The sequence below is a fragment of the Haematobia irritans genome, chromosome 4, assembly GCF_050003625.1.
Source record: "Haematobia irritans isolate KBUSLIRL chromosome 4, ASM5000362v1, whole genome shotgun sequence".
Taxonomy (NCBI): Eukaryota; Metazoa; Arthropoda; class Insecta; order Diptera; family Muscidae; genus Haematobia; species Haematobia irritans.
The window spans coordinates 155184156-155198774 of record NC_134400.1 but is presented as its reverse complement, the minus strand read 5'-3'; the positions used below and the strand labels follow the sequence as shown (position 1 = coordinate 155198774).

At 37.2% G+C, this 14619-nt stretch overlaps 1 protein-coding gene across 1 annotated transcript in view; it reads left to right on the top strand.

The window, feature by feature from the left end:
- Nucleotides 1-3731: 3731 nt before the first annotated feature.
- The window catches only part of LOC142235835 (esterase B1-like), a 31810-nt gene continuing 20922 nt past the window's right edge, over nt 3732-14619 (top strand). Inside the window, exons 1-2 of the mRNA XM_075307090.1 lie at nt 3732-3754; nt 12689-13004. Coding sequence (XP_075163205.1) covers nt 3732-3754; nt 12689-13004 — 339 coding nt within the window. The remainder of the gene's footprint in view (nt 3755-12688; nt 13005-14619) is intronic.

The window sequence follows — 14619 nt, the reverse complement described above, 5'->3', positions numbered from 1 at the left end:
CCAAAACCAAAGATGCTGATCCTTTACAATAAAGACATTTTTAAGGAGCTATTTAGGTTTAACTCTAGACTCTATAAATTTAAAATTAGGATACAGATCTCATTTATCGAATTTTTGTTCTCTTTTTGCAAAATATCAGCAAAGGTATTCATGTAAAGGGTGATTCTTTTGAGGTTAGGATTTTCATGCATTAGTATTTGACAGATCACGTGGGATTTCAGACATGGTGTCAAAGAGAAAGATGCTCAGTATGCTTTGACATTTCATCATGAATAGACTTACGATCTGCCACAACGTCGAATTTTCAGTGAATGGGCCCTAGAAAAGTTGGCAGAAAATCTGCTTTTTTATCGACAAATTTTGTTCAGCGATGAGGCTCATTTCTGGTTGAATGGCTACGTAAATAAGCAAAATTGCCGCATTTGGAGTGAAGAGCAACCAGAAGCCGTTCAAGAACTGCCCATGCATCCCGAAAAATGCACTGTTTGGTGTGGTTTGTACGCTGGTGGAATCATTGGACCGTATTTTTTCAAAGATGCTGTTGGACGCAACGTTACGGTGAATGGCGATCGCTATCGTTCGATGCTAACAAACTTTTTGTTGCCAAGAATGGAAGAACTGAACTTGGTTGACATGTGGTTTCAACAAGATGGCGCTACATGCCACACAGCTCGCGATTCTATGGCCATTTTGAGGGAAAACTTCGGAGAACAATTCATCTCAAGAAATAGACCGGTAAGTTGGCCACCAAGATCATGCGATTTGACGCCTTTAGACTATTTTTTGTGGGGCTACGTCAAGTCTAAAGTCTACAGAAATAAGCCAGCAACTATTCCAGCTTTGGAAGACAACATTTCCGAAGAAATTCGGGCTATTCCGGCCGAAATGCTCGAAAAAGTTGCCCAAAATTGGACTTTCCGAATGGACCACCTAAGACGCAGCCGCGGTCAACATTTAAATGAAATTATCTTCAAAAAGTAAATGTCATGGACCAATCTAACGTTTCAAATAAAGAACCGATGAGATTTTGCAAATTTTATGCGTTTTTTTTTTAAAAAAGTTATCAAGCTCTTAACAAATCACCCTTTACAAGTAAATGTCAGTTTAAAATTCCAAATTATAACAGATAATTGAAAACAAAAAAAAAATGTTTCCTTAATTTCAACAAAAACTTTAAACCAAAGTTGAAAATTCCTCAAAATAAAAATTAGCCTACACAAAAAAAAAACTAATTCAATCACGAAATTAATTGATCCAATTAATTTTTTAATTGAAATGTCCTCAATCACAGAAATTATAGAGTCAATTAAAAAATTATTTGAAAATCAATTAAAAAACAAGTGTATACGGCCGTAAGTTCGGCCAGGCCGAATCTTATGTACCCTCCACCATGGACTGCGTAGAAACTTCTACGAAAGACTGTCATCCACAATCGAAATACTTGGGTTGTGGTATCTTAAAACTTCTTAACATCGTTTTCTAAATTGTGAGTTAGTCCATACGTGGTATATATCAATATGGACTTTGTGCACGGTACGTAGAGAGCCAGAATTTAAATATGGGGGTCGCTTATATGGAGGCTATATACAATTATGAACTTGATATGGACCAATTTTTGTGTGATTGGAAATCGCTTTATCTGAGGGATATATATATAACTATAGACCGATATGGCATGGTTGTTAACGACCATATACTAGAACAATGTACCAAATTTCAACTGACTCGGATGAAATTTGCTCCTCCAAGAGGCTCCAAAACCAAATCTCGGGATAGGTTTATATGGGGCAATATATGATTACGGGCTGATATGGACCACTTTTGGCATGGTTGTTAAATATCATATACGATCACCACGTACCAAATTTCAAGCAGATCGGATGAATTTTGCTTATCCTAAAGGCACCGGAGGTCAAATCTGGGGATCGGTTTATATGGGAGCTATATATAATTATGGGCTGATAGGAACCAATTCCTGCATGGTTGTTGGATACCATATACTAACATCACGTACCAAATTTCAACCGAATGGGAAGAATTTTGCTCTTCCAAGGGGCTCTGGCGGACAAATCTGGGGATCGGTTTATATGGGGGCTATATATAATTATGGACCGATGTTGACCAATTTTTGCGTGGTTGTTAGAGACCATATACTAACACTATGTACCAAATTTCAGCCGGATCAGATGAAATTTGCTTCTCTTAGAGGCCTTGCAAGCCAAATCGGGGGATCGGTTTATATGGGGGCTATATATAATTATGGACCGATGTCAACCAATTTCTGTATGGTTGTTAGAGACCATATACTAACACCATGTACCAAATTTCAGCCGGATCGGATGAAATTTGCTTCTCTTAGAGGCCTCGCAAGCCAAATCGGGGGATCGGTTTATATGGGGGCTATATATAATTATGAACCGATGTGGACCAATTTTTGCATGGTTGTTAGAGACCGTATACTGACACCATGTACCAAATTTCAGCCGGATCGGATGAAGTTTGCTTCTCTTAGAGGCCTCGCAAGCCAAATCGGGGGATCGGTTTATATGGGGGCTATATATAATTATGGACCGATTTGGACCAATTTTTGCATGGTTGTTAGAGACCATATACTAACATCATGTACCAAATTTCAGCCGGATCGGATAAAATTTGCTTCTCTTAGAGGCCTCGCAAGCCAAATTTGGGGGTCCGTTTATATGGGGGCTATACGTAAAAGTGGACCGATATGGCCCATTTGCAATACCGTCTGACCTACATCAATAACAACTACTTGTGTCAAGTTTCAAGTCGATAGCTTGTTTTGTTCGGAAGTTAGCGTGATTTCAACAGACGGACGGACGGACGGACGGACGGACATGCTCAGATCGACTCAGAATTTCACCACGACCCAGAATATATATGTACTTTATGGGGTCTTAGAGCAATATTTCGATGTGTTACAAACGGAATGACAAAGTTAATATACCCCCCTTCCTATGGTGGATGGTATAATAATTGATCCAATTAAAAAATTAATTGATACAATTAATTTTGGTGATTGATTTTTGTTTCAATTAAAAAATTTGTTGAATCAATTACATTTTTAATTGAATATTTTTTAAAACTCAAATAAGACTTTAATTGAAAAAAACTTTCGTGAAATGTTTTTTCTGTGAAGGTTAGAGTATTCAGTCCATTGTGATATAACAACGTTCAACTTCTCTCTTATCAATGAGTGCTGCCCGCTTCTATGTTCAGCTCAATGACAAGGAACCTCCTTTTTATAGGCGGGTTCGAACGGCGTTTCACATTACGGCAAAATCACTTAGAGAAGTATGAAATACTTAGAAATGCCACCAGCATTACTGAGGGGGAATAATCCACCACTGAGAAACTTGTTGGTGTTTGGTCAAAGCTTTTGCCATAGCGCTTAGTATTCAAGGCAGACATACTAACCATTGCACTATGGTGGCACCCGAAAATTTTTGGAAAAAAACCGAAACATTTGGAAAACAATATTTTTCGTCCATTTGGCCTATATACTAAGATATGCAGAATACGTTGTTCCACTAATGCCAAAACTATCTTAAGAAATTTTCTTAGAAATTTTCTCCGGACTAATGAAATTTTCTTCCTTCCAAGTATGTCTCAAAAATTTTATGGACTAAACGTTGGTATAAATTTCAATAGCCGTACAAATAAGTTCAATAACTACTAAACTAGAAAAAAATTAGACCGTCGCAGTAAAAATGAACTACGGAGTAGCAATGCGGTAATGATTTGACACCAATGATGTTTTTTCTACTTTAAGTTCATTTTTGCATTCGTGACAATGAAGAATTTCGTGCATGGTAGTTAAAAATTGAAAAATCACAGTAAATATGCGTTATTTTAACAACACATTAATGAAATCTCAATAAATGGAATTCAATTTAGTTCAATTCTTGCACGAGCTAGTCTATTCTTCCAATGAAACAGTTCACATTTTTATACCCTCCTCCATAGGATGGGAGGTATATTAACTTTGCCATTCCGTTTGTAGCACATGGAAATATTGCTCTAAGACCCCATAAAGTACCTGGAAAAAAAATTGGAAGTTGTTCCACAAACATTTCTTTTAAAGCCCATCCCAGAATCCCCCATCGATTTTTTTCAACTTCCGATGCAGTCCTTTGGACAAGTCCTCAAACACTTCTTCAAAAGCGCATCGTGGGATCCCCCAATGATTTTTTTCCACTCCCGATGCAGTTCTTGTGGACAAGTATTAGAAAGTACGCAATGAGGCTATTTTAATACAAATTTTGGACAATTATATTTTACAAAAAAATAGAAAATTAATAAAAAAAAGTAAACAAATAATAATAATAAAAAAATAAATTTCATCCCGCTGAGATTTGAACCTGTGCCGTTTGACTTTTTCACTTCCATGGAAGTTCTTATGAGAAGGTTTTGCAAATTACGAGAATTTTTTTTTTTTTTCTTTTTAATTTTTAATAGAAACAAGTATATACGGCCGCAAGTTCGGCCAGGCCGAATCTTATGTACCCACCACCATGGATTGCGTAGAAACATCTACAAAAGACTATCATCCACAATCGAATTACTTGGGTTGTGGTATCTTAAAACTTCTTAACATCGTTTTCTAAATTGTGATTTAGTCCATACATGGTATATATTAGACAAAAAAAGTTATGTATAGTTAAGTCTACAAATAATTACGAATCGATATGGACTTTTTGTAAGTAGAGAGACAGAATTGAAATATGGGGATCGCTTATATGGGGGCTATATACAATTATGAACTTGATATGGACCAATTTTTGTGTTATTGGGGATCGATTTATCTGAGGGCCATATATAACTATAGACTGATATGGACCTAGTTAGGCATGGTTGTTAACGACCATATACTAGCACAATGTACCAAATTTCAACTCACTCGGATGAAATTTGCTCCTCCAAGAGGTTCCAAAACCAAATCTCGGGATCGGTTTATGTGGGGCTATGTACGATTATGGACTGATATGGACCACTTTTGGCATGGTTGTTAAATATCATATACTACCACCACGTACCAAATTTCAAGCAGATCGGATGAATTTTGCTTCTCCAAAAGGCACCGGAGGTCAAATCTAGGGATCGGTTTATATGGGAGCTATATATAATTATGGACTGATAGGAACCAATTCCTGCATGATTGTTGGATACCATATACTAACATCACGTACCAAATTCCAACCGAATGGGAAGAATTTTGCTCTTCTCTGGAGGTCAAATCTGGGGATCGGTTTATATGGGGCCTATATATAATTATGGACCGATATCGACCAATTTTTGCATGGGAGTTTGAGGCCATATATTAACACCACGTACCAAATTTCAACTGAATCAGATGAATTTTGGTCTTCCAAGAGGTTCCGGAGGTCAAATCTGGTCAAATATGGGGGATATATATAATTATGAACCGATGTCGACCAATTTTTGCATGGTTGTTAGAGACCATGTACTAACATCACGTACAAAATTTCAGCCGGATCGGATGAAATTTGCTTCTCTTAGAGGCCTCGCAAGCCAAATCGGGGGATCGGTTTATATGGGGGCTATATATAATTATGAACCGATGTCGACCAATTTTTGCATGGTTGTTAGAGACCATATACTAACACCATGTACCAAATTTCAGCCGGATCGGATGAAATTTGCTTCTCTTAGAGGCTCCACAAGCCAAATCTGGGGATCGGTTTATATGGGGGCTATACGTAAACGTGGACCGATATGGCCCATTTGCAATACCATCCGACCTACATCAATAACAACTACTTGTGCCAAGTTTCTAGTCGATAGCTTGTTTCGTTCGGAAGTTAGCGTGATTTCAACAGACGGACGGACGGACGGACGGACGGACATGCTCAGATCGACTCAGAATTTCACCACGACCCAGAATATATATACTTTATGGGGTCTTAGAGCAATATTTCGATGTGTTACAAACGGAATGACAAAGTTAATATACCCCCCATCCTATGGTGGTGGGTATAAAAATATATTTATATATATGCCGAAAAAAAAAAATAAAAACGATGTAAAACGTAAAAAAATATTTTTTTTTGAAAAATATTTGATAACAAAAATTGCCGCTGGTGAGATTTGAACCTGCGTTTCTTATTTTTTCGTTCATACTAATAAAGAACATCTCGAGAAGCAATAAGAATGTTATTATTTGGTGTCGTATTACGATCATATCACAAACATTTGAATTGACATTTGGACGCTTTATGTTCAATGGCGTTTGTGGCTGAGTGTGCTAAGGCGTTCTGTTATGGTGCCATCAAACCCAGGTTCAACCCCTGGTCGGAGCAACCCTAGATAATAGGAAAATAATAGTGTAATAAAAAATATGGTTGAAAAAAAAATTAAATTGGTTAAATTTTTTTTTTCTTTTTAAATTTCTTCATTCAAATTAACTTCCAGGGCACAACTTCTAAAGAAATGCAAAGGATCCAAAAAGAGAGTACTTCCGTCCTATGACAAGCCCATGTAAAATTCATTGGAGATGATCCAAGTTTGCACTACTTCCGGATCACAGATTGGGGATCCAAACTACTTTTTTGGAAGCTCTTTTTTGCTGGGTATATATTCTGGGTCGTGGTGAAATTCTGAGTCGATCTAAGCATGTCCGTCCGTCCGTCCGTCCGTCTGTTGAATTCACGCTAACTTCCGAACGAAACAAGCTATCGACTCGTTATTGATGTAGGTCGGATGGTATTGCAAATAGGCCATGTCAGTCCACTTTTACGTATAGCCCCCATATAAACGTGCCCCCAGATTTGGCTTGCGAATCCTCTAAGACAAGCAAATTTCATCCGATCCGGCTAAAATTTGGTACATGGTGTTCGTATATGGTCTCTAACAACCTTGCAAAAACTGGTCCACATCGGTCCATAATTATATATAGCCCCCATAATATAAACAGATCCCCAGATTTGGCTTGCGAAGCCTCCGATTCGATCCGGCAAAAATTTGGTACATGGTGTTAGTATATGGTCTCCAACACACATCCAAAAATTTATCTATATCAGCCCATAATTACATATAGCACCCATATAAACCGATCCCCAAATTTATTTGGCTTGCGGATCCTCTAAGAGAAGCAAATTTCATCCGATCGGGTTAATATTTGCTACGTTGTGTTAGTATATGGTCTTTAACAACCATGCAAAAATTGGTCCATATCGGTTAATAATTATATATAGCCCCCATATAAACCGATCCCCAGACTTGCTTTCAGATCCTCTAAGAGAAGCACATTTCATCCGATCCGGTTAAAATTTGGTACGTTGTGTTAGTATATGGTCTTTAACAACCATGCAAAAATTGGTCCATATCGGTTAATAATTATATATAGCCCCCATATAAACCGATCCCCAGACTTGCTTTCAGATCCTCTAACAGAAGCACATTTCATCCGATCCGGTTAAAATTTGGTACGTTGTGTTAGTATATGGTCTTTAACAACCATGCAAAAATTGGTCCATATCGGTTAATAATTATATATAGCCCCCATATAAACCGATCCCCAGATTTGACCTCCGGAGCCTCTTGGAGGAGCAAAATTCATCCGATCCGGCTAAAATTTGGTACATTGTTTTCGTATAGGGTCTCTAACAACAATGCCAAAATTGGAACATATCGGTCCATAATTATATATAGACCCCATATAAACCGATCCCCAGATTTGACCTCCGGAGCCTCTTGGACGAGCAAAATTCATCCGATCCGGTTGAAATTTGGTACGTGGTGTTAGTATATGGCCGATAAGAACCATGCCAAAATTGGTCCGTATCGATCTATAGTTATATATAGCTCTCATATAAACCAATCCCCAATCACAGAAAAATCACCATTGCCATTCGAGCCAAAAATAATCTACCAAAATTTTATTGCCATAGAAAATTTTGTCAAAATTTTATATTTCTATAGAAAATTTTGTCAATATTTTATTTCTATAGAAAATTTTGTCAACATTTTATTTCTGTAGGAAATTTTGTAAAAACATAATTTCTATAGAAAGTTTTGTCAGAATTTTTTTTCTGTAGAAAATTTTGTCAAAATATAAATTTCTATAGAAAATGTATTAAGTACCTCATAGTTGGAGAGGAAATTTTGCAAAATCTTCCAAAACATCAAGAATTATACTAATCTACAAAACAGTAAAAAATATGCCATTTTTGATAGACTCATGTTCATAATTGCATATAGTCCCTATAAGCGACCCCCGTATATCAATTCTGCCTCTATAGTTACCGCACAAAAGTTCATATCGGTTCGTAATTATTTCTTTCCTATATATACCGGTCAAGAATTGAATATATACGTATTTAGTCGACCTTTCTTATGTCTAATATATACCCGCATGGACTAACTTACACTTTGGAAGATGATGTTAAGAAGTGCCATCGGCCGCTACCCAAGTAATTCAATTGTGGATGACCGCCTTTAGCAGAAGTTTCTACGCAATCCATGGTGGAGGGTACATAAGATTCGGCCTGGCCGAACTTACGGCCGTATATACTTGTTCTGTATACATTCTCGTATGTATGGTAAAATGATAAAAATTGACTTTTTTTCTCATAACAGAAATTTGCACTACTCGTAAACATTAGGTGCAGCGGGCACAAATTGTATATTGAAGTATATTCAACAAAAAATGCTGGTATATTCAGGCAAAGGTCTTGAGCTAATATTAAATGATATACCATAAGCCGATAGCCTTAGCTGCTAGAGCTTTTTATTTTCTACAAATTATATGTTATAATTTGTTATTATTATACGAGATTAATAAAAACATAAAATAAAACAAGTATATACAGTAGTAAGTTCGGCCCGGCCGAAGCTTAAATACCCACCACCATGAATCATATATAATAATTTCCTTTGAAAATTTCAGGGATGTTTGATGACATATATTTTCCCAAGCAGATCAGTTCAACCAGTACGCTTCGCGAAAATAAATGCAAAGATTTTACCTATGAAAACTAGAATAAATTCTGGATTTATAAGAACCATATTTTGTTTGGGTTTTAGAGGAATCATAAACTAGTATAACATGTTTGGGACATATATGTTGGAACATCTTATGTTTGGGACATTACATATTCTTAAATATAATGTCTTTGGATGCAAACATATATTAATTTAGAAATTTCGTATAAACATATATATGTTTAGAAACGCCAGAGAGAGCGAGTGAGAATAGAGGAAAAATAAAGATGGCGACGGAGATAGATAACGAAAACCATGTAAAGGTATGTAAAACATCAAGTTTAATTGCAACAATTAAAAGCTTCGGTTGATTAGTAAATGTGCTTATCGACTTGCATATTTTGTATATAAATAAATGTTTTTATTTGTATACCAACACAATTATATTTAAGACATTTTTCTGCAAGCAAACAAATATTTAGCTTTTTGGGGCCTTAAAACAGATATGCATAGGATGAAATATCATATGTTTACAAAGTGCAAACAATTTCTTTTTTGTACACATTCTGAAATTATATATACTGGAAGCAGAATATGTTTCCAAGTATATGTTACCAAGGCGATCTTTTGAGGGTATGGCGGCTATCCTAAGTATATGATCCAATTATTGTAGGGTATCACATAATCGGCCCCTTCCGACTTTCGACCTTTCTTAATTGTTTTCTATAGCTTTATAGTTTTAACATAGTGATAGAGTAATGCGTAGGTTTAAGAACTAAAATTTCAAAAACAGTAAAATTCCACGAATGCGGGTGGAAATTGATTAGTTTTTTACCAGACACACAAGTTGAACCATCGTCAAATGGATTACGATTTATTAAAACTTAAGTAAGTATATTATGGTAAATATTATAATGTCAAATTAGTTAGCATGATTTTAACTGATGAAAGGTCATAACTAGATCCTCTTAGAATTTCAAAAAGAAACAAAAATAAATTCAAATAAGGTTTTTATATCCTCCACCATAGGATGGGGGTATATTAACTTTGTCATTCCGTTTGTAACACATCGAAATATTGCTCTAAGACCCCATAAAGTATATATATTCTGGGTCGTGGTGAAATTCTGAGTCGATCTGACCATGTCCGTCCGTCCGTCCGTCCGTCCGAACGAAACAAGCTATCGACTTGAAACTTGGCACAAGTAGTTGTTATTGATGTAGGTCGGATGGTATTGGAAATGGGCCATAAAGGGTGATACGGTCAAAATTTGGTCAAGGGAAAACGCGTGTAAATCGGTGAAATCGTTTATTTAAAAAATCAAATTCAATTTCTTTTTCAAGTTCAATTAGTATAAAATTCAGGAAAAATATTCAGTTACGCTTTCGCTTTTCCAAATCAGAATTGCCGGGCCTCACGCTTGACACCTGCCATCAGATTTTGTACAGCCACCTTGTCCACCTTCTTCGCCGCAGAAAGCCAGTTTGCCTTGAACTGCTGCTCGTCCTTAGCAGTTTTTTGGTCTTCTATAGGTTCCGCTTGACAATAGCCCAGTATTTCTCAATTGGGCGGAGCTCTGGTGTGTTGGGAGGGTTCTTGTCCTTGGGAGCCACCTGCACGTTGTTGACGGCGTACCACTTCATGGCCTTTTTACCGTAATGGCAAGATGCCAAATCCGGCCAAAACAGTACGGAACAACCGTGTTTCTTCAGGAAAGGCAGCAGACGTTTATTCAAACACTCTTTCACGTAAATTTCTTGGTTGGCAGTCCCGGAAGCTATGAAAATGCAGCTTTTCAAGCCACAGGTACAGATGGCTTGCCAAACCAGATATTTCTTTGCGAACTTTGACAGTTTTATGTGCTTGAAAATATCTGCTACCTTTCCCCTTCCTTTTGCCATATAAAACTCCTGTCCCGGAAGCTGCTTGTAGTCGGCTTTGACGTAGGTTTCGTCGTCCATTACCACGCAGTCAAACTTCGTCAGCATCGTCGTGTACAGCCTCCGGGATCGCGATTTGGCCGTCGTATTTTGTTTATCATCGCGATTTGGAGTCACTACCTTCTTGTAAGTCGATAGTCCGGCTTGTTTTTTGGCTCGATGCACGGTTGTAGACGATACACCCAGCTTATTTGCGGCATCTCGGAGAGAGAGGTTAGGGTTTCGCTTGAAACTACCGGCAACTCTCTTTGTCGTCTCAGCGGCTTCCGGTTTTCGATTTCCCCCCGATCCAGACTTCCTGGCTGTCGACAAACGTTCTCCAAACACTTTAATTACATTTGTAACGGTTGATTTGGCAACTTTTAGCGATTTTGCCAGCTTTGCGTGCGAGTAGCTCGGATTTTCGCGATGCGCGAGCAAAATTGTGATACGCTGCTCTTCTTGCTTGGACGGCATTTTGACAACTGAAGAATCAATTCCAAAATCAAAATAGGAGCAACATTCTACACACACACACCTTCAAAATGAGGGGTGTTCACGTTTTTTAAATGCAAAATTGAAAGAAATACGTCAAGTTTATATTGACCAAATTTTGACCGTATCACCCTTTATCGGTCCACTTTTACGTATAGCCCCCATATAAACGGACCCCCAAATTTGGCTTGCAGACCGTCTAAGAGAAGCAAATTTCATCCGATCCGGCTGAAATTTGGTACATGGTGTTAGTATATGGTTTTTAAAAACCATGCAAAAATTGGTGGAAATCGTTCCATAATTATATATAGCCCCCATATAAACCGATCCCCAGAGTTGACCTCCGGTGCCTTTTGGAGAAGCAAAATTCATCCGATCTGGTTGAAATTTGGTACGTGGTGGTAGTATATGGTATCCAACAACCATGCAGGAATATCATATCATATCAGTCCATAATTATATATAGCCCCCATATAAACCGATCCCCAGATTTGACCTCCGGTGCCTTTTGGAGAAGCAAAATTCATCCGATCTGGTTGAAATTTGGTACGTGGTGGTAGTATATGATATTTAACAACCATGCCAAATGTGGTCCATATTAGTCCATAATCATATATAGCCCCCTTATAAACCGATCCCGAGATTTGGATTTGGAGCCTCTTGGAGGAGCAAATTTCATCCGAGTCAGTTGAAATTTGGTACATTGTGCTAGTATATGGCCGTTATCAACCATGCCTAAGTAGGTCCATATCGGTCTATATAGTTATATATAGCCCTCAGATAAATCGATCCCCAATCACACAAAAATTGGTCCATATCAAGTTCATAATTGTGTATAGCCCCCATATAAGCGACCGCCATATATCAATTCTGGCTCCCTACGTACCGTGCAAAAGTCCATATCGATTCGTAATTATTTGTAGACTTGCGTACACATACCTTTTTTGTCTAATATATACCACGTATGGACTAACTCACAATTTAGAAACCAATTTAAGATACCACAACCCAAGTAATTCGATTGTGGATGACAGTCTTTCGTAGAAGTTTCTACGCAATCCATGGTGGAGGGTACATAAGATTCGGCCTGGCCGAACTTACGGCCATTTATACTTGTTTAATTTCACACAAGTTGGATCAAGTATTCCAGCTCAGGAACTCAGTACAAAAATCGGAAAACCTCACCATTACCGTTACTAGTGGAACTGGTTGAACTATGTATAAGACATCCAAATATCAATTTTTACCTATAGTAGTTATATATAAATCATAATTGATTTTATGTATATAATAATTTGTTTTTTTCTTAGAACATTGGAATTTAAGGTGAATCAATGGTATAATCGCCTCAACGATGAAGATGTTATTGCCCAAATTAGTACTGGTCAAATTAGAGGCTCTAAATGGTTAAGTGTCTATAATAAAGTCTATTATAGTTTTGAACGAATCCCATATGCTTTACCACCCGTTGGTGAGTTACGATTTCGTGCTCCTAAGCCCATGACACCTTGGAAAAATATTAAAGATTGTTCATGGTATGGACCAAAATGTATGCAAATTAATCCTTTGAATGGAAATCTTGAAGGATCTGAAGATTGCCTTTTTATTAATGTGTATACAAATAATGTAAGTATGGAATATATTTTTATTATGTACAATTAAGTAACGTCGGCCAGTCGATTCAGCCATAGCGAATATTATATTGTATCACCTCCCATGTATATCTGATTATAGCCTTATGTAATATAACCCATTTTTGTTCAGTGTTGTGAGAGTCATTTATACGAAATATCTGACCATATATTTTTGTCAGAAAATATTTTTTAATTGGTTCAAATGGCAAACATCTTTGGATGTTTGTCTCGACGGTCCCTTCATACTGAAAATCTGACACGAAGCGTTACTAAATCAAATGACCATATATGTTTTTATACCAACCACCATAGGATGGGGATAGTTAGTATACACTAACTTTGTCATTCCGTTAGTAGCACATCAAAATATTGGTCTCAGACTCCATAAATGTGTGTGAAAATAAATTATAATGGATTTCGTTATAAAATCACAACATGAGCGTCCCCTATATGTCAAATTTGGAACTAAAGTTACATTATAATGGATTTATGGTGAAAAAAAAATAATTGTAAAAAAAATGCACAAAACGCGCAAATTAGTTAATATAACATATCACATTCTATAATATTGGCCGAGCTCTATCCAAAAAGGCGTACCAATACTCCATTACAATCAGTGGTGTCGAGATATGGCCACTTTTATACAGTGGGTCACAGACTCCAAACAAACAAGCGTGGGTTGGCAAAATGGGGAATGGAAGTACAAACCGAGATCTACTCAAAAACGTCCTTCATATGTTCCAGACCAACTGGGGAGTCGAGATATTGTCCACTTTGTGCTATGGGCCACTCATTCTGGCGAGAAATTTCCAAACTTCTTCCAAATGGAAATATGTGCGCTAACCAACCCAACGTGGAATGGGAGTAGAAATCGAGATCTACTCAAAAAAAAAAAACTCATGTGTTCCAGACCCGCTGGGGAGCCGAGATATTATCTACTTTGTACTATGAGCCACTCATCCTGGAGAGAAATTTCCAAATTTCTTCCGATGGAAATATGTGGGCTGACAAAACCAACGGGGAATGGAAGTAGAAATTGAGATCTAAAGGGTGATACGGTCAAAATTTGGTCAAGGGAAAACGCGTGTAAATCGGTGAAATCGTTTATTTAAAAAATCAAATTAAATTTCTTTTTCATGTTCAATTAGTATAAAATTCAGTTAGGCTTTTCCAAATCCGAATTGCCGGGCCTCACGCTTGACACCTGCCATCAGATTTTGTACAGCCACCTTGTCCACCTTCTTCGCCGCAGAAAGCCAGTTTGCCTTGAACTGCTGCTCGTCCCAGCAAAAAAAGCGTCGCCAAAAAAGTAATGAAAATGTTCTTTTTGGATCCGGAAGTGGTGCAAAATTGACGCAGAAGCGATGAATTTAACATGGGCTTGTCATAGGACAGAAGTCCTCTATTTCAACAGCCGTTGCACTGAATTTGCATCACTTCTTTAGGTGTGATCCAAATTCAATGTTTTGGATGTATATTAAACAATTCTGTGATATTTTGTGAAATAAATAATTTTTATAATTTTTAATGGATTCTAACGCTTGTCGGAAACGTTTGACCTCAAATATTTTCAAAAATTCACAATTTTTTCAGATTGGATTTAGCAT